The sequence below is a fragment of the Onychomys torridus genome, chromosome X, assembly GCF_903995425.1.
Source record: "Onychomys torridus chromosome X, mOncTor1.1, whole genome shotgun sequence".
Classification (NCBI taxonomy): domain Eukaryota; kingdom Metazoa; phylum Chordata; class Mammalia; order Rodentia; family Cricetidae; genus Onychomys; species Onychomys torridus.
This window is the reverse complement of record NC_050466.1, coordinates 25,820,197-25,848,084: the sequence shown is the minus strand read 5'-3', so window position 1 is coordinate 25,848,084 and position 27,888 is coordinate 25,820,197. Positions and strand designations below refer to the sequence as shown.

General features: G+C 38.3%; 1 protein-coding gene across 2 annotated transcripts; it reads left to right on the top strand.

Annotated features, from left to right (window-relative positions):
* Positions 1–20,549: 20,549 nt before the first annotated feature.
* On the top strand, positions 20,550–24,175 carry LOC118573880 (DDB1- and CUL4-associated factor 12-like protein 1). 2 transcript variants are annotated; one of them, XM_036174421.1, is made up of 2 exons: positions 20,550–22,351; positions 22,445–24,175. In XM_036174421.1, exon 1 carries the CDS (start codon positions 20,826–20,828, stop codon positions 22,326–22,328), a length of 1,503 nt encoding a protein of 500 aa, XP_036030314.1. In that variant the 5' UTR covers positions 20,550–20,825; the 3' UTR covers positions 22,329–22,351; positions 22,445–24,175. The 2 variants fall into 2 exon arrangements, with proteins under 2 accessions (XP_036030314.1, XP_036030313.1); XM_036174420.1 differs by having other exon boundaries at positions 20,551–22,329.
* The last annotated feature ends 3,713 nt before the right edge of the window (positions 24,176–27,888 follow it).

The window sequence follows — 27,888 nt, the reverse complement described above, 5'->3', positions numbered from 1 at the left end:
GGAAATTTACTTCACACTTTGACAGCTTTTGTATCTCTTTTAAAAAATTGATCACTTCTACTCTGAAACTTTATGTAGAACAATTAGTCAAATGAATCTTTTCTAATTGATTTTTACATGTATGTTTGTTTTAAAGAGTGAGTGCCATGTGCTGTAGTATTAGAATATATTCCAGATCACTGTTTATAACAATCAGTCTTCTAGATAGTTAAAAGTCATCTATAGTGACAGAGATGTATTTCACATATCCTCCCTTTATAATTCACATAATTAAATGGCTTACATCACCATCAACATACATCTTATCAGCCAGGTCCTAAACATTTTGTACCAGAATCTAGGTGGGTAAGTCATCTTGATCTTCTAATCAGTGCATTCTTCCCAATCCCCAAGATCTAACCAAAGTCTCACATCTAGTGCCCCAGCCTAGTCTGGATAGCCTTGTTTGCCCCATCAACCTTCAGCCAAATGTCAGGAAACCAGCTGCCCATTCTCATTCCACATCCATCATCTCAGCTCAGATAGGTCTTGCATAACTTGTGTCAGGGTCTAGCCCAGTGAGTCTGCCTGATACTCCCCTCCAAGTACCATACCCAATCCCTGTGATCTAGCCTAGCACGTCAAGTGACTCTGCCTAATTTAGACAGCCCTGCTAAGCCAGCCACAATCTTGCAAACATTACCCTAAATAAAGAAAAACTTGAAGCAGTCCTTCTGAACTCATAAATGTGACAGAGACACCACTACCTTCCATTTCAATATAGTGCTCTGTGATTTGTCTCAAGGCCTACTCAACCAGGGGAAAATCATACGTGGTACTGGAAACTTACTAAACTACCTAGGGCTAGTGAGGTTATAGAACTTTGAAGAGAACCTACTCTGATCACTTACTCCTCGACATAGAAACTTCCCTTTGCAACACATAGAGACATTTATAGAAAATAAAAATTGACCAAAAAAAAGGGGGGGGGGGAATAACAAGTCGTCCTTTAGTGCAGAAGCCCATATGAAACATGAAAAACACAACTTTTGGACGTAATGTTCAGTCAACATACAAGAAAAGGCAACAGAAAGATTAAACAAACTGCAAGTGTTCTCGCACTTGTGAGTATGAGTCACACAGAAACATCTGGGAAGATACACCCATTTGTCTCAACAAGGCAGCCTAAACAAGAACTAAAGAGTCTACCAACAATAGACATGATAACATGGAAGGAGGAAGAGCCCTACAGTTAGTTCTGCAGATCCATCTGATCAGTTGGTCAGACCTAAAATCATACACAAACTAGTAACATAATAAGGACTGAGCAGGCTGTGTAAATATTATACACCTTTCTTTTTTCCTCCTTTCAATCCCTCCTAGGTTTTCTCCTTGGTCTCTCTCAAATACATGGCCTCTAGCCTATTTTTCTTTAAATAAACATAGGAAAGGTTCAAAGAAAGAAATAAAAAGGGGAAATGATATAACAAATTTTAGTTTCAAAATATAGAAAATAAAATATATCCTTCTATGCTGGGTGGTGGTGACACATGCCTTTAATCCCAGAACTCAGAAGGCAAAGGCAGGCAGATCTCTGAGTTTTGAGGCCAGGCTGGTCTATAGAGTGAGTTCCAGGACAGCCAAGGTTACACAGAGAAACGCTGTCTCAAACAAAAAAATAAAAATGTGCATACATAAATACATACATATAAACATTAATAAATAAAAGTAATAAAGGTGTTAAATTAAAAAATTCTTCTGAGTAAGATACTGAATATTAAGCATATAATATTTAAACATCTTTTACACCATGGCTCCATATGTTGTTTCAGTTGAACATTCTTTTTTTGTTCTTACAGGGCATATATAATATTGCATGTCTTACCTAAATTCACAAAATGTATGCTTAGAATCCCCTCTGGGAGACATGAAGACAAAGCAGAGCGTGTCAGAAAAAAACTGGCAATTCTCAGTGTTTTCTGTAGATAGAACAATGTCTAATAATGTAATGCAATTTTGGAAAACACTGAATGAAGCAAAACTGATTTGCTTCATGGAAAGTGTCTCAGAGACTGTACACAAAGAACATGAATGTTAAAATTTTCAACAGAAATACATTTTGTACTAATCTGCCAAATGCGTTTCACTGCAAATCACATAGATGTATGATTTTTGTATTGTGAATGATTAAACCAAAATACATTTAAATTACTGTATATAAATGAATGTTTTTAATGTATCTCATTCAATTATAGCTATCGAATGTTTCTATATCATCATCACAAACTCTTCTGTTGGACTCCTAACTTTCAGTGATTATTCAGATAGATTATGGAGGTATAGGTATCATTATGTAAGTCCCTGAAGGCAGATTCTCCTGGGTTAGGTGAGAGGACAGTCAGAAAGGGTCCCTTTCCTGAGACACTAGTACTCTAATCTCAGCTTTCCAGCCTCAAGTACTGTGAAAAATAAATCCTTGTTGTTTAAGCCATTCAGCCCAAGGTATTTTTGTTTTTGTAGTCCAAGCTGAATAGCACAGTACATCTGTAGGATTTGGAACAAAATTTGATTTATTGTTGATTACTGAAATTTACCAGCATTCTGACACTATTTCAGTCACATTGCATATAAATTAGGGTTGGTTTGAGTACTATTACCAGCATTCATTAACATACAAATAAATGTCATTTACGAATATTATTTTTTAATATTCATTTATTAAAACTTTAAATTTAAGAAAAATGATGATATGGAGGTTTACAGATCCTGTAATTCACCCGTAAATCAACTCCACAGGATCTAATGTCTTTGGCTTCTGCAGGTACCTGCACTCAGGCATATATATCCACACACAGATACCTCCACACATGTAAAAATAAGAAAAATGAACTTTAAAATACATTATTATCTAAAATATTATTTTATTAGTGCTTGACATGGTAGAAAAGTTTTCAGTATGAGAATCTGATAAACTTTTGTTCTTGAAAACATTCAATTTACTTTTATGTATTCATGCTGCCAATATAGCCACTAAAAGAACATTAATCTGGGTATGGTAACATACTACTAACGGCAGGCCTCCAAAGAAGAATACTGAGGCAGCGGGATTGCTGTGCATATGAGGCTAGTCTACGAAACCTTCAGTTTGGGGAGGTATAGACAATAGAGTCAGGCCCTGTCTCAAAACGCAAACATTCAAAATATGCAGTGTGTTGCACTGTGCTTGCTTATTATTTTAACCAGATTCATATGTGCTCCCTGTAAGTAAACTATTTTTGTTTTGTTTTGTTTTGTTTTTGACACAAAGTTTCTCCACGTAGTTTTGGTGCCAGTTCCTGGATCTCGCTCTGTAGACCAGGCTGGCCTCGAACTCACAGAGATCTGCCTGGCTCTGCCTCTCAAGTGCTGGGGTTAAAAGCATGTGCCACCGCCGCCTGGCATTGTAATTAAACTTTTGAATCATTATATAAATATAGTGGAAAATTTGTGTTTGGTTAGATAGAGAAATGTAGATACATTTAGAAGCACTCCTTATTGATGCCTTTTTGAACCGTTATTACATACAAAGGAAATTACTGCTTATACATATACAATTTTTGAATACATATATATATATATATATATACACATAGACAGATTACTGATTTCTATTTTCATTTATTTCTCTTCAAGATAGCATCTTGCTCTGTGAGAAATTTCTTATCAATGTATTAATTCAGAAAAAAAATCAGACTTCCTTTTTCAGTGGAATAACTATAAGTAATATACATGATCTTATGTAAAATTAAAATTAACTAAACTGCAGCACATACTAAGCACTGGTTTACTCCAAAGTACCTTTTAATATGCTACAGAACTTGAGACTAAAAATGTTAGGAATTCAGAAGAAATACAGCATTCTAGTTTCCTGTCTGTTGCTATGATACAATGCTTTAACCAAAATCAACCCGGGGAGGAAAGGGTTTCTTTGCCTTGTATTTCCAATTCATAGACCTTAACTGAGAGGAGTCAGGGCAGAAGTGGAGTCAAGAACCAGAACTATCGATGAATGCTACTTGCTGGCTTGCTTTTATGGCAACCCAGGACCATCTCCCTGTGGAATAATGCCACACACACACTGGGCTGGTTTTTCCTACAACAACTGACAAATGAGGCTATTCCCCACAGACATTCCCATAGACCAACCTGATCTAGGCTTTTCCTCAATTGAGGTTCCTCACAGATGAATTTAGGCTGTGTTAAGTTGCCAAATAAGGCTAACCAGGCCACGTTGCAAACAGGAATCCCTTTGTTTACTTCTCCATTAGTGATAATATGAATTCATGTGGATACATGTATTGTAAAGTTCTTTATTTAATTTGATTTCACGTCCCTCTTTTCTCTCAAGTCAGGGTTTGAAAGTTCTCTCCTTAAGTAACTATACAAATGAGTATCAGGTGCTTAGCATTTGTCATTTTTTAAATAATTTACTAAACCTGAGAATCTCATTATTTTCAATCTTCTGTTCATTGTCTTACATTCCATCTGGCCTTGCATAGGGTGCAGTTGGTTGGACATGTGACATATACATAGTGATCAAAACAAAGAAAAAATGTTTCTTTCATAATAAAATCTGCATGTGACACAGGTTGCCATCAGACATGCTTTGAAAACACAGGCATAACACTTGTTTTTTATGACTTCATAAAAAAGAAATTAAGAAGTGTTAATTAGAAAGGAATGAGTGGGCCCTTTGCTGATGAATATTGGTCCTATAATTTTAGTATGATATGAGGGGAATAATGTTAAATATTTTCAATTTCTTCTTATTTGAATTTAAATTATGCTGTAATTGAGACCTATTTGCTATGTCCATGAAAACTCTCAAGTAGAAACAAGCAATTGGACAAAAAAATTCAATGTATGTTAACTAACTTTATAAGATGACTACTTCTCCATAGCTGAACTATACTTTTAGTGTTTCATTGCTATATTATATCTTAAAAATGAAAGCAACTCTTATTCATCCAGTAAATTAAGCAAACCTTATTATATGATTTATTTTATAAGTGAAAACAGCATAGTGTTGCATATGTGTGTATGCATTGTGGTGATATTTTATTTGTGCTGAAATGAGGTGATATTTTATTTGTATGTTAACAAAGTTTACCTGGAGATCAGAGGAAATAGCAAGCCATTTTAAGTAAATATAGAAGTCAGGCAGCAGTAGCCCACGTCCTTAATCTGATCACTTGGCAGGCAGGGTCTCTTTGTGTTCAAGGCCATACTAGGAAACAGAGTCATGTGTGGTGACACTTGCCTTTAATCCCAGTACCAACCATAGAGACCTGGAGGTCTGTACAGACAGGCAGTGACATGGAAGTGAGGTAGCCGGGCTAAGAGCCAATGAGAGGGCAGAACAGCAAGGCAATAAAGGCATGGGTAGACAGGAAGTAGCTCATTTTGGAAGCTTCAGTGTGGTGAGGTAGGGTTAGTTGGTGTCTGTTCCTATTTCCCTGATCTCTAAGGCTTTCACTGCTATATTTGGCTCCATGTTTTTATTTAATAAGACCACTTAGAAATTTGTCCACAATGCACAAGTGTGTATAAGTGTGTGTGTGTGTACACGCACACGCTTGCGCACGTGTGTGTGTGTGTGTGTGTGTGTGTGTGTGTGTGTGTGTGCGTGCGTGCGCGTGTGTTTGAGACAGGGTCTTGCTTTGTAGACCAGACTGGTCTTGAATTTACAGGGAGCTTCCTGCCTCTCTGCTTGTGTCATCCAAATGATGAGATTAAAGGCTTGCACACTATTCCCAGCAAGCCAGGGTATATTTTAATTCCAGTTGTTTTACATACTAGCTATATGAATCTGTCTTGTAATATATTTAATGGGAGAAAAAGTCCATGCCTTCATTTGTCGTGGTGAATATTTAATAAAGCAGTTACTGTGGTGCTGCCCAACTATAATCCAAGCACTTGGGTGGCTGGGACAGGTTATGAATGGGAGGCCACTCTGGACTACCTAGTCATTTTGAAGTTAGCCTGAGATACCTTGCAAGAGCCTGTTGAAACAATGAAAAAGTAAATAAAAATACATTATGTGAATGAACTGGCATAACACTTGAATTATTATTAAGTATTCAAAAATAGTTGATAGTCCACATCCTGTCTTGAGATCAATGCAATGTAATTTAGCACTTAGGTTGTTACTTCAATTTAGTTCAGCTTAAAATTGCATCTATACATGTAGATTATATATATAATTAATAAACATAAAATATGATCATATTATATGTGTGAAACTTTGGGGTACTGTGTACTTGTGTTTCCATCTTGCATCATTATTTTCCCATTCTGTTTCCTTCTTCCTATCAGCCAGCCTTTTCCCATTACCCACAAACATATTCCAGGTATACGTCTGGATAAAATAGTAATGTATTTGGCTACAAATGGCAAAACATCCATAGAATCATATACTAGGCAATAACACAAATTCAATACCAATTGACAAGAGTAGGAAGTAGTTAGACAGTTATAGAATTGTTTCATCAATTCAATGACAGTAGAGTGCTAGGTGGGTATCTTTTTTTTCTGGAAATTTTAGTAAGATCAGTAGAACAAGTGCAAACTAAACAAGAATTAAAAAGAGAGAAAAGGGTTTTTTCATATTTCTTCTCACATATGTATGTGTTCACATAAGGCTTTGAACAGTTTCTTTATCAAACTTGTATAATTTTATGCACATATTTACTATATTGCTGTTCTTACTCAAAAACATAACTAACTGTCACAGATCAAACATGTATTTTAAATAGTTGTGTGATATTTATCATAGTACTACTGTAATATATCTCAACTTTTAAGTATATTCACTTTTAACCCATTATTGTTCTCTTATGAAGAGTTCTGAAATCAGTATCCTTTCAAATAATGTGTTTCCTAATGGATATTCTACCTATTGATTAAATTCCTAGAAATAACATTACAGAAGATTATATGAATTTTTAACTACAGTACATGGTCATGTTGCTCCCCCACCAAGGTTTATGATGTTCACATTTCCACCAGCAATATCTCAAGAGTATTAATATTCTGAAATACATGTCAGAAAAATATTATAATTTTATAGATGTTACACATCTTGTGAGTATTTTATTTTAAAATCACTTTCATTTGGGATATTTTCTTTTGTAAACAAGGTCTCGGTGTATAGTCCAGCACAACCTCAAAGACAGTAATTCTCTGACCTAGCCTCCAGATTTCTAGGAATACAGATTTTTAGTATCAATATATCCAATTTAATATTTGGAACATATATGCACTACAAAATTGATCAGTGCTTATTTGAAATCCAAATCTAAGTCAACACTTTGTACTGTACCTAGTTGATATTAGTTAACTTATAGAAGTTATGAGAATCATTACAAGAATTTATAGGAATTCCTGGGCTGGCATGTAACTCAGTTTGTAGAGTATTTCCTTGGAATTCAGCAAGCTTTGAATTCCATCCCCAGCATGATAAAACTAGTACTGGTGATGCACATCTGTAATCACAGGACTTATGAAATTGAGGCAGGAAGATTAGAATTTAAAGACTATCTTCAGCCACATAGTGAATTTGAGGTGAGCTTGGGGTACATGAGATCTTTTCTGAATAAACAAATAAACAAAACAAAACAAAAATTGGTGCTGCTTCAAGGAAATTTAATGAAATTCATTGGTTACCAGTGACAATATTTAGCAATTTAGTATTAAAAGTACAATTTAATTTTTACCAATATTCAATATACAGATACACTATTATACTAGATCTCTATATCTGTTTTGTATTAGGTAGATGAAGCCATGAAACAGAAAGGCTTTGTGATTTTACTTTGAGACTATTTCGATACAATGCAATCATTTAATACTGTTTTTTATTGATGGTGAATTTATATGAGATATTTGCAGTATTTGTCTTTTACAAAAATAATCTTTCCAACTTTGATGACCTATCATTTAATGTCAATAGAACATTAATATACTTTAAAATGCAAACATACAATTATAAAATACCCCCAATTAATTTCAACATTGACAATTTACTGGCAATTGACAAATTTACCATTGTAAACAAAGTCTCCTTGTTTAGAGTTTCCAAACAAATGTTTGAGATAATTATATCCTTATGTGATTTAGTCCTGAATTTAAAAAAAAAAGTATGTAGGCCGGTGGTAGTGGCACACGCCTTTAATCCCAGCACCTGAGAGGCAGGGCCAGGCGGATCTCTATGTGTTTGAGGCCAGCCTGCGCTACAGAGCGAGATCCAGGACAGGTATGAAAACTACACAGAGAAACCCTGTCTTGAAAAACCCAAGGGAAAAAAAAGTGTGTAGATTACAAAAGTAAAAGTGTAAGCCTCAGAGAGAAAAATGTTCCATATTTTCTCTCAGACTTGGAATCTAATATTAGGCATACACACAAAAATATGTAGGTAGACCAAAAAACAGAAAGATGGACAGATGTTATGAATCAAGAAAGGAGTTATTTTAGGAGGAAGGTGGACAGGAAAGGGTTATTGGGTGGATATGGAGAATATGTGTGAATTAACATGACAACATGAAACCCATCCCTCTGTATAATGAATAGATGCTAACAATTTAATGCAAACTGTCACATAAACAAAACAGCATCAGAAACTATATTTCAAGCATATTTCAAAACCTCTCTACATAAGGAAACTCAAAATATATCAATTCATTTGTAAAAGTGCAAATTGTAACTATCTCATTAATTGCCAAATATAACTGAAATGTATGAAAACACACATACAAGAAACATTATACAGATTGAGAAAGTTGCATTTAGGAACCATATATATATATGTATATACTTGTGAAGTAACAATTAATAAAATAAAAAGAGGCCATGAATTTGAAAGTAAGGAAGAAGGGATATACAAGAGTGCTTGAGGGGGTTGGGGATTTAGCTCAGTGGTAGAGTACTTGCCTAGCAAGCGCAAGGCCCTGGGTTCGATCCTCAGCTCCATAAATAAATAAATAAATAAATAAATAAATAAATAAATAAATAAATAGTGCTTGAAGAAAATGGAGGGAGAAAGGGTATGAGTATATTATAATCTGAAAATAAAATAAAAGAAGAAACTACCTATAATTACTGGCTGGGATTAAAATATGTATGATTTAAGAAACTCAAATGTAAAATCCTGTTTCTAATTAAATCTTTGTAACTTTGTGAAATATATTTGAGCTGTGACAGCCACTGAACTCATAAACAGGAACACCATTTTAAAATATAAGGAAATGAACCAAAAAACAAATCTGCAAATGGTTACATCACCTAGTATTATGCAATTTTAATGGCACTAAAATATTTAAAATAAATCAGTATTCTTTCAAGGTAAATGCATTTTGTATACTATAAATTTAAAGTCATATTTCAAAATGTTATTTTATTAATTTATTAAATTTAATAAGCTTCTTTTGTGCACTAATAGTATATATAATGTGTTGAGACAGTAGCTTGTGTTTCTTACATTTAAATAAATTGAAACTATCAAATAATTCTGATTAAAATTTTGAATGTGTGTATTGGATAGATTTCTCTGCATACCCTGTGAAATGTCTTCTAAGCCATTTATTTGATCTCATAAAACATGCAACTGAACACAATATTTATTTGAAACCCTTAATATGCTTTGACAGAAATAAATACAACTACTTGAAATTTGCTCAGTGAATAAGAGAGCTTACTGCTCAAGCCTGAGGACCTGCACATAAATCCCCAGCACCCGTGTAAACACCCAAGCAGTGTTACCCACCTGTAACCGTAAAGATAGGAGGAATAAATTGTAAAGTAATAGAACAGGATACTCAATGTGTTCCTCTTCCTTTGTGCTAATGGCTGTGCAGACAAAAACATGTACACATGCAAACACACTGAAAAGAAAAGGATTATGATTTTGAGGCCAGTGAAATGGTTCAAGGGATAAAGACAGCTGCCACCAAGACCTGTTATAAGGAGAGAACCAGCTCCCTACAAGTTGTCCTCTGACCTCCACCTGAACACCACAACATATGTACACAGACACACAGGCACACTTGCACATGTGTGTGTGCACACAAATGCTCACATGTACACACACACACTCATTCTCTGTCTCTGTCTCTGTCTCTCCCCATCTCCAATAAATAAATATAAAATGAAAAGAAATTTGTTTTAAAATAATCATGATTTCAGCACCACATTGAAATCAATTCCCAGCCTTCTTAGGTTACCTTATGAAGTGACTGTAATGCCGATGATGCTGTCTCTGTTCAGTTCTATTTATGACTGGCAGTTGCATATTGCAGAGTGAAGGAGGGAGACTGGCATCTGTTTACTTGGTATTTTCCATCTCTAGTGCCAAATGTTCTCATGATCCCCTACAAGTAAAAAATTAAAGCCTCACAACTGTAGCAAGAGTTCACCAAGTCACTGCAGCACCTAGTAACCAAGGAATAACATTTTTCTTTTATTTTTTCTCTTCCCTGTTCCTCATGCTTTTATATATTCCATGACTTGCTTCCTTTTTTATTTAAAAGATTTTTTTTCATTTTGCATACCAACCACAGTTCTCCCTCCCTCCCTTCCTCCTGCTCCCCCTCCACTTTCCTCCTACCCCACCCCCCATCCACTCCTCAGAGAGGGTAAGGCCTCCCATGGGGAGTAAACAAAGTCTGGCACATCAAGTTGTGGCAGGATCAAGCCCTTCCCCATTCAACAAGACTGAGCAAGGTATCCCTCCACAGGGAATGGGCTCCAAAAAGCCACTTCATGCACTTGGGAAAAGTACTGGTTCCACTGCCAGGGGCCCCACATACTGCCCAAGCCACACAACTGTTACCCACATTCAGAAGGCATCCTTTGGTCCTGTGCAGATTCCCCAGCTGTCAGTCCATAGTCCACGAGCTCCCACTAGCCCAGGTCAGCTGTCTTTGTGGATTTGATGGCTTACTTCTTAATGAGTTTTAATTTCAATAGTTACTAAATTTAGATTACAGGTTAGAGAGATCTATTTTTCTCAGTTTTTCTCCAACAAGGAAAATACAGGGCACTAGCACTAACAAAATAAACATGAAACAATTTCCATTTTGCCAGTGATAACTACATTACCCTTTTCTAATTCAAATTTATTGAACATGTATGCATGGTGTTTTACTTGCTTTTATGTTTCTGTTTACAGTGCATGCTAAGGCCAGAAGAGTGTATCAGACACCCTGGTACTGCAGTTAAAGGTGGCTGTGAGCTGCTATGTAGATGCTGGGAACCTAACCTGAGTCCACCGAAAGAGCAGCCGCTGATCTTAAGCCCTGAGTCACCTCTCCAGCCCAACATTGTCCTATTGCAGCCATATCCTCTTCTTTCTTTCATCATCAATGCAATCACTAATTTGTTATGTGTATAATGCTGACACTTCAAGAAATCTATAGTAATTGAAGTTAGGAATATTGCTTAATGGTATCTGGGTTCAAATACAAGCACCACAAAAAGTATACAGTGATCTCTTATACTTAAGTTTATATAAGACTAGTTGCTTGATGGTATGTGCCTTTCCATACAAGTTTTATAATAAGCTTGTTCATATATGAAAACATACATTTCTAAGATTTGGTAGAAATTAAAGCTAATTACCAATTTCAGTAGTATTTACAGTTTGATTATGCTGTATTTTCTAATACACAAGTGTTATTAAGCTATTTTCACTAGACACATTGTGCCTTTGCATTATGTAGTTATATTTGTAAATATGTCATTTATCTTTATAATTATATAATGTTCCATTTTTAATATATTCCTAAACATTATTTTGGTATGTAGAAATACTATTGGCTTGTGTGAATTAGCCTTGCATTCTGTAAATTTCTGAGAAGTTATTAGCTCTGGGAACTATTTTTGTGGATATCTTGGTATTCTATTGGCAAGTAAGCCTTACTTCTTTCTGTTTCTTGTATTATTAGATTAGAAAAAAAAAGTTATAGTGAATAAAAATAATGAAAGCAGAAATCTTTTTCTTGTTTTTAATTTAAGAGGCAAAATATCTAATTTCTCAACTTTAAATGAAATATTTGCTTAAATGTTTGTGCTTGTTCTTTTTAAAGTTCTATTCTGAATTTGCTGAGAGCTTTAATCAGTAGGGATTGGATTTTGTTCAATAGTATTTCTGTGACATTTAAAATAATCATATGATGTTTCTTATACTGTTGACATAGTTGTATATACTGATTCTTTTTGAATGATGAATCAATCTTAGACAACTGGGTTAGGTCCAAACTGATCATTCTGTACAATTTCTGTTTATAGATTTAACTTGCCAATATTTTGTTGAGGATTATAGGATTATAAAATATGTTGGGATGTGTTCCCTCCTGCTAAGGAGGAAGAGGGTTTTCTCAAAATTTATTCATGGATGCTTTGAAACTTATGAAAATAGACAGCTGAGGAAATAACTCATTTGGTAAAATGCTGGAAATGCAAATATGAGGACCTGAAATTAATCCCCAGCACCCACATACAAATCAAAGTGTGGTAGCTGAGGGCACAGAACTTGGCCCCGGGCCTGACTGTCACCCAGTCTATCCCACTTTGTGAATTCTGAGCCAATGAGGGACTGTGTTGTTTCCAAAAAAAAAAAATGGACATCATCTGCATTGGACATCATCAGCATTATTCATAATAGCAAGAACCTGGAAACAGCCTTGATATCCCTCAACTGAAGAATGGATAAAGAAAATGTGGCACACATACACAATGGAGTACTACTCAGCAGTAAAAAACAATATCATGAATTTTGCAGGCAAATGTATGGAACTAGAAAATATAATCTTGAGTGAGGTAACTCAGACTCAGAAGGACAAACATAGTGTGTACTCACTCATAAGTGGATACTAAATGTGAGGGAAGGGATGGCCAGACTGCAACCCACAGCTCCAGAGAGGCTAGCTAACAGGAAAAGACCCTAGGAGGGATACATGGATGACCCTGTGAAGGAGAAGTGGATGAGATCTACATGAGTGGACTGGGTGGGGGGGTGGAGGCAGAGGGCGAGGAGTGGGGGATGAGAACATAGGGAAATGGGAGGGTCAACCTGGAACAGGGACAGAGTGGGAGGGCAGGGAGGGAGATACCATGATAAATGGGGACATCATGGGAATAGGAAGAGGCAGGGTGCTGGGGAGGCTCACAGGAAGCAATAAGGATGACCCCACTTTGGTCTAGCTGTCATCATAGAGCCTTTGCCCAGTGACTGATGGAGGCAGATGCAGAGATCCAGAGCCAGGCACCAGGCTGAGCTCCTGGAATCCAATTGATGAGAGAGAGGAGGGATTCTGCAGGTGGGGGACATTAAGATCATGATGGGAGGATGTGCAGAGATGACCAGCCACACTAGTGGAAGCCCATGAACTGTGGACTGGTTGCTGTGAAGCCTGCATGGGACTGGAGTAGGTAGGCCCTCTTGACACGGGAGATGGTTGTTTGGCTCAATATGTTTGTGGGGCACCCAGGAAGGGGGATTGGGACATGTCCTTGGTGCATGGGCAGGCTTCTGAGAATCTGGTGCCAATGGTGTGATGCCTTGCACAGCCTTGGTGCAGTGGGAAGGGGCTTGGACCTTCCTAGGCTCAGTGTTCTAGGCTCTGCCGACTTCCCATGGGAGACTTTGAATTGGGGGATGTGGGGATGTGGGGTGGCTTGGGAGAGAGGGCTAGGGGGTAGGAGGAGGGAGGAGGGGGCATCTGTGGGTGGTATGTGTAGTGAGTAGAAAATTTCATAATAAAGAAAAATGAAAAAAAAAAAGAAAAAGAGGAAAAAATTGGGCACCATCTGAATAAGAACATCAGAGATTATCTTTTGATCACCCCCCCACAATTTATATGACCATGCTCCCAGATAGTGTTTTAATGAAGCAATTAATTTGAAGGATGTTATAAGGGTAGGGTCTTAACCCATTAGATTTGTTTTACAAGAAGAGGAAAGTTCAAATTTCTCCCTATTCTCACAAAAGGTAGAGACATGTGAGTACACTCTGATAAAGCAACTTGGCAACAACCTAAAAGGATAAATCATCTAAACTAAGCCTATTTTGATAAACAAACTAGCCGCAGGGATTGAGAGAACATATATCTGTTGTCTGAACTAGTTAGTCTAATATAGTATATTGTTGCAACTTGGTACCTCTTTTAGATTTTAAGAAAAAATGTGTAAATTTAGTACTAAGTCTTATTTTTAAAGTCTAATATAGTTATCAGCAGAATATGCTGAGAAATCACTTTTGTGTAGTTTAAAATTATGAATTGAAGTTCCTTAATAGTTACACAATCATCTCAAGTTTCTATGCTTTGGTTAGTGATAACTAATAAGGTCACATAGTACAGGTATTGCAGAAAAGGTCTTTTATTATCAAGTTTGAGATAGCAGTCCATTTACCTTATTTGTTTAAGATTGTTCACAGTAGTCTCTTATCATACCTTTGAAGTCTATAAGGTCTATAGTTATGCTTTCTTCTTCATCCTCTTCATCTCTATCAGGCTCATGAGGAGTGGATCAGTATAATTAAGTATTTTAAAGAAAGCTCTCTCTTTCAATCATTCCCTTGCTTTGTCATTTTCTGCTTCAGCGTTTAGTATTTCCTCCTACTTGCTTTGTGCTATTATAGCCTTTATTTAAATGAGAATTTAAAATTGTTCATGACCTTTCATTTGGATGGTGATGTAGATGTTAACTATTCATTTCAGCCTGTTCTATTTTCACATTTACCCTTTCTATGCATTATTTTCAACCCTTTGAGGGTTTTCTCATCCATGGAACATTTATTGTGTTCTTCAGTATTTAAAAAGTTTCCTTTAAAATGTGTTATTATTTTCTTATTTAATCCCTTTATTTTTGTAAAATATTATAAGAACTTAATATTGAATATGATTTTAGAATGTTTTCCAGCCTAGTATATATTTATTTTTCTGAATGTTCCACATGTACTTGAAAAATATATCTGCTTATACTCTTAAGTATTTACCTACAACCAGAAGCATATCAAATCAATTTGACAATTTCACACATGTATATCACATTGTTTGGTCATTTTCATGCTTTATCAACCACGTTCACTTGACAACTCAAACTGAATCTGTTTTCATCATTTTTTTTTTCTGATTTTAGCATCTTGGTGTGGATTTCTTTCTACACATACATTACTCTCACTCATTCAGTTTCTTAAATTTCTACTTGTGGTAACATCATTGTTTCTTGAGGGCAAAGAATTGTCCTGCTCCTCACTCTTTTATTCAGTCTTTTTATTGCTTCTTTTTAAGTCTATCTCTGGATTATGTGTAAGTGAAGGCTTAGCTCCACCTTGGCCCATGCTGACATTAGTCCTGCCAAAGAATGAGACTGTAACATTAGTTCCTGCTTCGAAGACAATGGACTGACAGCTTTCAGTTTGGTTCCATTGGAATAGTGTGTTGCAAAATGAGACAGGTGTTGCTGGAGTTATCTCCAGTCCCACCTGTGGCCCAAAGCCAATCAGACCCAAGTAAACATACAGAGGCTGATATTATTTAAATTGTTTGGCCTAATGGCTCAGGCTTCTTGTTATCCACTTCTTATATCTTAAATTAACCCATTTTTATTAATCTATGAGTTGCCATTTGGCTTGTAGCTTACTGGTACTTTTACATCTCACTTCCTCTGTGTCTGGCTGGTGACTCCTTACTCAGCCTTTCTCTTCCCACAATTCTCCTCTCTCTTTGTCTTGCCTATACTTCCTGCCTGGCTACAGGACAATCAGTGTTTTATTTATGAGTCAATCAGAAGAACACATTCACAGCATACAGAAAGACCTCCCCAGCACTTCCCCTTTTCTTTTTTTGTTTTTTGCAAATGGGAAGGTTTTAAGTTTAACATAGTAAAATTAAATATAACAGAACAATTATCAAGCAAGAATTACAGTTACAATATCTAGTCTATTTATAATATCTACTCTATTTGTATTTGGCAAAATTAAAGAATATATTCTATCTTATATTTGTGAGTCTAAGGTTTCACATCTAACTTATCTTTTATCATGATGAAGGAAATTATAACTATCTAGTCTTTAACTACATCAAAGACCTTGGAAGGATATAATATTACCTGAGAAACAGGAGGACACAAGCAACTTTCAGGAGTCTTGTGAGAGTAGACAGAGACAGCTGGCAGCCTGGATAGTCATCCAAAGTTCCTCTGCAAAGTTGGGGCATATGTCATCGGCCCACAGGCCAAAAGTTTCTCAGTCACTTTTCTTTGTGTCCTATAGAATGTCTGGCAGTTTCCTCTGTGAAGCAGGAACCTGAAGGACCATTTTGCCAAACAAAGTTCAGTGGTCACCTTTTTTAATGGGTCCTGCATGTCCAGTCAATCAAACAGTCCAGGCAAGAAAAGTTTCTTGCTTAAAAGGTTATTTTCGTCAAGAAGAAGATAAACTTCCAAATGGAGTGTCTTCGATGTCCATCCTCCTCTCTGAAGTAAATCGGAGCTGCCAGGATGTCTGGACATGTCTCACTGTCCAGAAAGTATAAATTTTTAAAACATTTTAAATGTCATATTCTGTAGGTCTTTAAAGTGTTTGAAGATTACCTATCTATCTGAAATGTGTCTCTGTATACCTAGAAAACTAAACTAACATGACTATAAGTTTGATTATCATAGGTGATTAACTATTAATCTCTGTTTTTTAATTATCCATTACAATCTAAGTGGGCTACATAAACATAATACCTCAAACAAGAGTAGACATATACACACAGTATAACAAAATTAATTTTAAATTTGTATCAATAAACTAAAATCCAAAGCAATGTAAAACATTTCAAATAAGTTGTTGTTCTTTAAAAGTAGATTTAACAATCTACCCTATATATCTATATCAAACAGAGTAGAGAATCTTTTGGTGTCTTGTTAAAGTAAGGTATATATTGCCATAAAAGGTTTTCTATTGTTAGGCTTCCAAATGTCCAGACCCATTACCTAGTAAAAACAGGTTTTCTTAGAGATTTTATCACCTGCCCTCATGGCGGTTTCTCGGTCACAGGACTTGCATGACACAATAAGGGCAGAGGGGAATTCACTACCTTATCTCTCCTTTAATTACAAGGTTCAGTATCCATCATGCACTCTTCTATCATTTATAGATTTCCATTATTTGTCAGTTGTGCTATGTAGAGGGTTTTTATTAAAACATATTTTTGGTTTTGCTTTAAAAGGGAAGATCTGAATGATTCCATTCCTATATTTCAATGTTTTTGGCCTTTATAATACTTACTTTCTGGCTCTACAGTGAATATTTTAACTGAGAACATTGCATTATATCCTGTGGAATGACATTAAACATGTAAAGGAGTAACAATCAATTATCTGTAGTATATCATCCCTCACAGAACAGAAGTCATCTTATTTTTCTGACCCCTACCTTCTACTGGGGAAAGGAAAGGAAGATTCAGCATACTTTTTTTAACTTCCAAGACAAATGGTGTGGAGTTCAACCTCAATATATCAGGCTCGCAGAAAGTCAAACATCTATAATTTAAAGTATTCCATCTTCTAACTATGGGATTTTTATTAGACTTTTGGAGCTCACATGATCTTAAGAAAAAGACAGATAGATGTGCTCCCTATTCCTTCCTGTTTTCTGTATATACTCCCACTGTTTGTTTCACTACATGATCACAGAATGATCTGTAATGCTACTTGTTAGTCTAGAAGGCTGCTGGTCTGGAAGGGCATTACCAATGATCACAGACTAAGTCTGAGAGTCCATAACAACTTCTCATAGTGCTTCTACTCCTGGCACTCAACTTTTTACAGATCTCTCATCTCAATGCACAATCACTTATGTTGCTACAAGTTAGTCTTTTGAAATCTGTCATTGGTAGTCTTTCATTAATTTTGCCAATACCCAAGAACTGACTAAGAACAGGAAACCTGGATTCAGCCTACTTCAGTTCACATAACAATTCATTGATTTCAGACAAAATCAGAATATTTTCAAATCTCAATTTCCTGATCAATACAATGGGTATTATAGGAGATATTTAAACAGAATAGGGATTTCAAATTCTTATAATAATTATTAATAGTGTGATAGTCTTGCAAAGTATAAAATAATAGTAATTTATAAAATATTCTGCATCCTTAATACTCTACAGGTAGAATTCCCTTACCTAGACCACTATAATCCCTTTTGTTTGTCAAGTCTTTCAAAGTACTCAACTGGACAGTTTCCATTTTAGGACCAACATTGAGACACACAGCAGAGTGCAATCTTCTAAGTGTAAGACTTCCTGCTTCCACCTGAGTGAAAAGAGAATACATCAGTGTTTCTCAAAGAATATTCCAAGTCACCTGCATGAAAATATTTAGGGATTCATCCAAGGTGGGAAAACAACTAATGAAATTGCTCCTGTGACCTTGATGAGCACTAAAATCCATGTGTTACTCATATACACAACTTGTACCTGTTCATATAGTTTACTTTTTTCTGAAATGTTTTTGAATCCCATACCTAAGAGTGGAAACAAAATTGAATCTCTGAGTCTCCTGTATGAGGCACTATCTATAGTTTCTCATTGATCACACCAACTGATTTCACCTTTCCTTTTGCCATAAAATGGGAGAGATGGAAAAGGGTCAGAAATCTGGGACTGGAGTGCCGTGGGATGTTGTTCTGTGTGCTGTGAATATGTGTTGCTCTGATTGGTTGATAAATTAAATGCTGATTGGCCAGTAGCCAGACAGGAAGTATAGGCAGGGTAAGCAGATGAGGAGAATTCTGGGAAGAGGAAGGCTGAGTGAGGAGATGCCAGCACGTAGTCCAGGGAGCAGCATGTAATGGCACACAGGTAAAGCCAAGGAAAATGTGGTGACATATAGATTAACAGAAATGGGCTGAGTTGCCAGCCAGACATAGAGGAAGCAAGATGACAAAGCAAAACTGAGAAAAGGTACAAAGCCACGTGGCTAAACATAAATAAGAATTATGGGTTAATTTAAGTGCAAGAGCCAGTCAGTAATAAGACTGAGCTAATGGCCGAGCAGTTATAATTAATTTAAGCTTCTGAGTGATTATTTTATAAGTGGGCCATGGGATGACCAGGGCTTGGTGGGACCTGAGAAACATTCTGACTATACTGAAGAGTATTGGAGAGTACAAATATGAGACAGCTTCACTGGCATGATGCAAAAGAAGGACTTGTCTTGTACTTGGAATTTACACTTGAAGTAAAGTTGCGAAAAGTAGTAGAAATAAAATAACCAAAATTTAGTGGGCTTTTTGGGGGAGGGAACACCGTTAAATAGTTCTTAAACTGTATGATTAGTCAGAAAAGTGAATCCATGGCCCCAATTCTCAACAAACTATGTTTTGTGGAGGAGGGTTAAGGTATATTTAGAGTTAGTATCAGGCAAGAGCCTCTATGCAATGTATCCCTAATTGATTAAAGTCACACTCTACTTAGCTACCTACCAAGTATAGGTCTGTCATGAGATGTGATGTTGTGAAGCAAAAACAAACACTCAATACAAAAAACGGTATGAAACTTTCCTTTCTGACTCCTTAGCATCTATGATCCAGACCATTATAGTTTTTTCATTGTGTTTACATGCTTGATTCGTTCTAGAATATTCTCTGATCTCCTTATGTTCTTAAAAATTCTGACCAGTTCGTTGTCACATTCCTAACTCAAAGTCTCAAAGGTCTCTGTCTAAGGTCATGGGCCTCTGGAACTGATGGTGGGAACCTTCATTCCCAGCTCCTCACTTGCTGTGTTCTACCCCATTTCCTTAGTTTTCTTCGCTAAAAGAGATGATAGTATCTCCAAAATACCCAACTTCACTTCTTCCTAGCCAATTAGCACTACCCACCTGATGTTAAAGACTGTGTGTGATCTACCATCAAGTCCCGGGCATTATCACAGGCAGGCAGAATCTGAGGCCCGATGGTCTGTCATTTCATGTGGCTTCCTCAGATGATTCTGTTGCAGAAGCACGAAGATTTGAGGAGGAGGAAAAAATGATTCATTGAAAATAAGCTACCACCAGCAAAAGGGCTGTTCAAATGAACCAGTACTGCTGTTTTCAAACACTTCTTTTTCTGCCAAGTTCAATATATGACCTTAGTAAAGAGTCTCCCTGGAGAATAATGATCAAGGCCGTCTCATCTCAAGATTGACTACACGTTGGGTTTCAGATTTTATTGGAGTAGAGATTTGAAAGTTATTTGGCTGCTGTGGAAGGGGTGGCGGAGTTTGACTTGTTGGATCCAGAAGGTGCTGGACCACTGGCCCTGGAGTAATGTCTCCCTGTTCCTCCAAGCACCTTTCTAGCTTTTGTGTCACTTTTATATCTTCTTGACTTTACTACTACCTACCGCCCCCTTCTGGCTGGGCATGAGCTACCCACAATCCACGATCTCCCAGCCCTAAGGCTTACCCTTGCACACCTCCCACATCACGTCTGCCATTTATAGCCAGCCCGTCCCACCTCCTCTTCCAACCCCACCCTCAGGGCCTCCCCCTCCCCGCCCTGCTGTCCTCAACCTCCAGGCCCAGAAGGCCACACTCGGAGCTGGCTCACTCTAGCTCTCGGCGCACCTTCGGCTCTAGCCCGGACCTTCGGCTCTTGCCCGGATCTTTCCGAGCTCGCTCGGCTCTTTCCGCCCGACCTCGCGTTGCTCGCTGGGTCACGTCGCGTTCACCTCATTTGCCGCCAACGCGCTCAGAGCTCCGCAGGCTCCCTGCCGCTCGCTCCTTCCCTCGCTCGCTCGCCCGCTCGCCTAGCCTCCCGCTCGCAGCGCTCCCATGCTTCAGGCCGACTCGGAGGCGCCGCCCTCTCCCGCAGCACAGGAGACGCCACAGCCCGGGCCCTCCAACCGCTGGCCGCCCACCATGGCCCCCCAGCAAACAGGTAGCAGGAAGCGAAAAGCCGCCGAGGTCGAGGAGGGCGCGGGGACCTCTTCATCGCCAGGCCCGTCAGCGGCGATGGCGACAGCCGAGGCAGGCCAAACCGAGGGGCCGTTGCTGCTGGCCAAGAGGCCGCGGCAGCCCGCGGCGAGCCGCTCGCTGGTGCACTACCTGAAGGGCCGCGCTCTGGGCGCCGAGGGCCACCCGGGGCTGGCGGGCTTCGAGGGCGACCTGCGCAGCTACGGGGTCGTCAGGCTGCCCGAGCTGCTGAGGGAGCGCCAGCTGAGCCTCGGCCCCCTCAACAAGGTGTTCGCGTCGCAGTGGCTCAATGCCAGGCAGGTGGTGTGTGGCACCAAGTGCAACACGCTCTTCGTGGTTGATGTCAAGACCGACCACATTATGCGCATTCCCCTGATGCGCGACAGGGTGCCCGACATGGCCCAAGGCTCGCCCTCCTGTGGCATTCATGCTGTGGAGCTGAACCCCTCCAAGACCCTCATGGCCACTGGAGGGGAAAATCCCAACAGCCTGGCAATCTACCAGCTGCCCACTCTCGACCCCGTGTGCCTAGGAGATTGTCAGGGCCACAGGGACTGGATCTTCGCCATCGCATGGATGAGTGACACGGTGGTTGTGAGTGGATCCCGCGACGGCACCGTGGCACTCTGGCGGGTGGATCCCGACATGTTCAATGGCAGCATTGCTTGGCACAAGGATGCGGGGCTTCCAGTGTATGCTCACATCCGTCCTAGAGATATGGAGGCCATCCCCAAAGCCACTACCAATCCAGGTAACCGCAAAGTGCGAGCCCTTGCATTCAGCAACAAAAACCAGGAGCTGGGAGCCGTGTCTCTGGATGGCTACTTCCACCTGTGGAAAGCCCGGAGCTCCCTGTCCAGGCTGCTGTCCCTAAGGCTGCCCTACTGCCGGGAGAACGTGTGTCTCACCTACTGTGATGAGTTGTCCCTCTATGCTGTGGGTTCCCAGTCTCATGTTTCATTCCTGGATCTGCGCCAAGGCCGGCAGAACATCCCCCCACTCTGCTCCCGAGAGGGAGGCACTGGTGTGCGATCTCTGAGTGTCCACCAGCACATCGTCACCGTGGGAACAGGCCACGGTTCTCTGCTCTTTTATGATGTCCGTGCCCAGAAGTTCCTCGAGGAAAGATCTGCAGCCAGTCCAGACATGTTTCCTGTGCCCTCTGGAAGGAAGCTCAAGCTCACCTGTGGCAGCGGCTGGATCAACCAGGATGATCTCTTAGAGAATTATGTTGCTGGTGTTGAGGATTTCCCCAACGCACTCTACACTCACTGCTACAACTGGCCAGAGATGAAGCTCTTCGTGGGTGGAGGACCACTGGCCTCAGGCCTCCACGGCAACTATGCAGGCCTCTGGAGCTAAGGTTGGCTGACCTCCTCCTCCCAGTATGCATTTATCTTTTAATTCAATCTAACTGTACTTCATGTTCCGCATGCTATTTTAACTCTGTCATTTTTTCTTTTTTCTTTTTCTTCCAGGTGGAACTGGCCTTGATTAACCAGTGCGCTTCTTAGCAGAGAGATAGAGATGGAGCTGTCAGAAGTCGCTTGGAGAAATTTTCTGCACCTCTTCAGCATTCTTTGGACTTTTCCTACAGATATGTTCCACTAATTCTTAGCTGTGTTGTCTTTGAGTGAGTGATCCCTATAGTCTCTCTGTGGAAGAAAACCCCTGTTATGATGTTAGAATTGTGTAAACGTTGTGTTATTTTACTATTAGCAGTTCTAAAGATAGTGTTTTTAGTTTTCATCACATATGTGTGATATATTGAGAATATTTTTTAATAAACAGAGTTTGGACATCTGTTCTAGAGCACTAACCATAGTTTTATAGCATCGTTACAATTGTAAAGTACATTCCATGTTCCAGATTGCCTACTTTGGGAAAAATGTCACTAATGAATTGTGATCATGGTGTATAAAGTTTGTATGTTGTTAGTGCAAAGTGCACTTTTTGAACATGTTTATTACCTGAAAATAGTTGTCTTAGAAACCTGTGTTTATATCAAAATCTTAGCTGATGAGGATGGCTTAGGTATTCAGGTGTTCAAGTGTCCTGCTAATTTGGACTTTCAAAATTAATCCAACAAATCAATGTTTTTCTTTCAAGCCTTATTTTAGTTTTATGCTCTGTCTTATTGATCAAAGAATGTACTTGTTTTCACTTCTTGCCTTAGTACTATCAAGACTTGTGAGTATATTTGAATGTTCATGGCTGGAGTAACTTACACTAAAAGATTCAGTGCCATCACTCCATGCAGGGAGATGAAGTGTAAATGTAGAGAATGTATGGCAGACAGAGCAGAAAATACACTGCTCTAAGGTAGAGACTGGATATTTTTGCTGTTGCTATTTTTAATACCAAATATTATATTTGAGCATATTTTAAATTTTCAAAAATCTGCTTATGAGTTAAGGTAAAAGAAAAAATGCAAAGGAAGAAAATGAACCCATTCAGCTTATTGTGAACGAAAAATCCCCTCTTTATAAGCTCCAAATTAGATTTTATTGTGAACTTTAAAGATTCATACTGAAAATAGAATATATGTGTTATTAAAACCTCTGGTTCTATGCCGCTAGACAATAATACGTGATTATGACAATGCAGTATGATTTTCAAATAAAGGGGCTGGGGATTAAAAAAGATACGTATGGTTGAAGAACATTGCCATTCAGATAGAGGTAATGGGACGCTATACAGACGTACTGGACTTGTTCCTAGGTAAGAATACTAAAAGTGAGAAAGGAACCAGGCCTTACTCAAAACTGGACATGATGTGTTAGCCCTGGATTGGTATTGAGCTATGTTTTCTTTTCCCTAAACATCTGACATGTATTTTGTATTGGTGTTGATACATTACATGCTGTCAGTACCAAGCCTAAATTGCTGAAAGGATTTAAAGGTGAGTTAGGAATACAAAATGGTCAGATTTTTCTTTATAGGGAGTATGCAGGTTCACAAATATAGAATTTTGCTATATAACTGTGCATTTTTTTTTTGCTTGCATGAATGTTTCCAACTCTGTGGTATGTGATTTGAGAGCAGAGATTGTAAACTGCCATCTTTTATTTCTTTATTTGTATACTAAGGCCGAATAAAGGCAATCAGTTATTATTTACTGATTTTTTTTTTTGCCAATGGAAACCTGCATTTCAAATTGTAATAAATATTTGCAGTTGCATAATAAAGAACCTTGCTTGTGTTTCCCACTTCTGTTTTTTTTGTTTTTTTGTTTTTTTTAATTTTCCCTAATTCATTTTCAGGTCATGCTGTAGTACTTCATCCATTCATAAAGGAAGTAATATGTGATACTTAGAAGATGAACAAAAAAATTGTGTCTCAAAGTTAACAGAATATTATTCCTGCAAGATGAAAAATTGAGACTTGAGGATTTCTTTAAAACATTCGGTTTATTTTTGCCAGAAATAAGTTTGAAATTTTTGTTTATAGGATTTTAATTTAGAAATAATATTTGTTTAAAAATATTAATCAAACTATTAACTGCCTATTTTCTTATGAATACTAGGGTTTTTGGGTGCAATTGAAATACGTTTGGAAATACAGAAAAAAAATCCTTCCATATAAATAATAGAAGGCAAAAATTTAGTCTGATTTCCTCTCTGATTTGGTCCTTAACATAATCAATCACTTTAAATTTTTCATATTATAGGGATTATCTTTTTTAAGACAGTCACAAGGGTCAGGTGAGTTTTAGTAGCTAGACAGCCCAATGAATGTTATTACTCCTGCTAGTATGTGCCAGTGTGTAGGACCAACTGCTGGAGCTGTGGTTCTCAACTTGTGAGTTGTGACCCCCTTTGGGAGTCATATATCTAGCATATCAGATATAAGTATTATGATTCATAACAGCAGAATTATAGTTACAAAGTAGCAACAAAATAATTTTATGGTTTGGGGTCACCACAAAAAGAACTGTATGAAAGAATTACAGCGTTTGGACGTTTGAGAACTAGAGCATAGGCCACAGACCGGGAGCTTCAGCTCTGAAAAAAAAAACTGGCTTTCTATCCCTCAAAAGTCCTCAGCTACCAATAACTTACAAGCTTCTCAGCTCCATGTGGGGCTTTGTGAGCTCCTCACCTCCCGAAAAATACCAGTATAGTAAGAAACTTATAAGCACAGTTCACTTTAAATCTATAATGTATGAGTAACATATCAGTGCTGTTAAAAACTACCCATAACCACTCATTTATTTCCTGCTGCAAGCATATTTCTGACTTGAATGTTTATTTTCCTGTGCTTCCTTCTTTGAAATGAGTTGGTTTCTATAATTTTTATGGTAGAAGAAAAGATTTTTGAAATAAACATCCCCACTAAGGGGCTGAGGAGAAGACTTAGTGGGGGAAAATGCTGCCCTTCAAGCATGAGGATTTGCGTTTGGAACCTTAGAATTCACAGAAAAATCCAGACACATGGATGTGTGTTTCTGTAGCTGGAGGTCAGAAAAAGACAGGTCCTGCTGGCCAGCCTTTTCAAAAAGGCTAGCTTTCTATTCCAAAGTAAAATGCAATAGAGGAAATCACCAAATGTTTTACTCTGGCTTCCACATATATTAACATGCACCAGCACGCTCATAAACATACACCATACACATGCACTGTACAAACAACACACATGCACAAGCACATGTACACACACATATACACACACACACACACACACACACACACACACACACACACACATACACACCACAAAAGCCAGTGAAAAAATCCTCATCTGGCAAAAACACATGTGTTAAATTTAATTTAAGCACCAATGACAAACAAAATTTAATTCTCCAAGGTTGATTTTAATCTGCCTAAACTTAATGTTGAACCAGTTGTCAAAAACATTCCAATCATCGCTAATTTAGAGTGATATTAGAAAACAATTCGCTAAACCCTCCTGGATGGTTTTCTCAGAGCTTTGCAATCTGCAAGCATGTAACCTAGCTGCAGTAAGCATGTCCCAATGTGAGCAGCTGACGGACGCAGGTCAGCCAGCAAGAACACTGTGTACTAATAGGAAAGGGAAATTGAGATGGCACAAGCCACAGGCGTTTGCTTTCAAGAATATTAGTTTTAAATCTTCTCAAAAGGCTACCTAGAAGTAATTCTCACTACTAGCCCTACTAAAAACTCAGAGATATCTAGCTATAGAGTTTGACGTCAGTGAAAGTGCATGGCATTTTTAGGAGGAAGACTTATTCAGAGGAATCAGGACTCTTTAAATGCTGTTCATTTTATACAGGCAATGATCTTTATTACATAGGTACTTTCTCTTTTTTATGTTTTTTCCTATTTATTATTCTGTGACTTCATTTACATAGCTAAGCCCTTATTTGGGCTTCCGTTGTGATTTTTTTCCTCTATGGTCTTTATGATTACACTTAGCAGATTATAGTGGAGTAATTACATGAGTGCCTTAAATACACTTCCCCACCCACTGAATATGAACTTTGTCATTCTGACACCTAATATAATGGGTGGAATATATGTGGTACTAAGGTATCCAATGAAATGACTAAAATATCAGTTCCATGACATAAATAATAATAGTAATAGTTATTGTTGTTGTTGTAAGTTTGAGATCCTGGACATTAAATCCAGGGCCTTGCACTTGCTAGAAAAGTGTTTTGATCAGTGAGTTACATCCCCAAGACCTATATTTATTTCTTATGCCTAGCAAATGTCTCATACTGAGTTGGCTTGGAACTCATTTTGTAGCCTAGACAGTCCATGAAATTGCAATCCTCCTGCCTCAGTACTTAATTAGCTAATATTAGAGGTCTTTTTCACCAGGCCTACCTAACTCATAAATTATTTTGGGAGAATGTTGATCAATGTTCAGTGTTCAAGAATGGTACAAGGTTGGAAGTTGGAGACTGTAAAATGGGGTCCACATTGGTGATCATGCTGATTCATAGCACCGAGTAATGTGGATAGGAAAGCTGATTAGTCATTGTATTTTGTCCCCCCCCCCAGGGATTACATTGGATTTGGGAGACCAAAATTCAATGGAATCTGTACTACTATTAAGTCACAAAAATGTGGATTTGAGTCCCATTGATGTTAGCCACTTATTGAGTCACCATGGCTGTCTAAATTTTCTTTCATTTTATTAACAAAAACATATTCATTTTATGTACCAACCACAGATTCCCCCTCATTCCTCCTCCCACTCTCCCTCAAGCTTCCCCCAACCTACCTAATCCCTATTCCCTCCTCCAAAAGGGGGCCTCCCATGAGGAGTCAGTAAAGCCTAGTACATTCAGTTGAAGAAGGTCCAAGCCCCTCCCCACTGCATCAAGGCTGAACAAAGCATCCCACCATAGGTAATGGGCTCCAAAAAGCCGGCTCATGTACCAGGGATGGATCCTGATCACACTGCAAGGGGCCCCTCAAACAGACCCAGCTACACAACTGCCTCTTGTATGCACAGGGTTTAGTCTGGTCCCATGCAGGCTCCACAGCTGTCAGTCTAAAGTCTGGGAGTTCCTTTGAGCTTGTTTCAATTGTCTCCATAGATTTCTGCATCCTGATCTTGATGCCCCTGCTCATATTCCCTCTTCTCTCTCTTTGACTGGACTCCAGGAGCTCAGTCAGTTGCTTGGCTGTGCATCTCTACATCTGCTTCCATTAGTTACTGAATGAAGGATATATGGTGACAGAGTATTATTCACCCATCTGATTACCAGGGTAGACCAATTCAGACACCCTCTTCACTATTGCTAGTAGTCTAATCTGCAGTCATCCTTGTGGATTCCTGGGAATTCCCCAGCACCAGGTTCTCCCTTACCCCATAATGTCTCCCTCTGTCAGGATATCTCTTTCATTGTTCTCTCACTCTGTCCCTCTCCCAGCTCGACCATCCTATTCCCTCATGTTCTCATCCCCCATCCCCTCCCCTCTATTGCCCC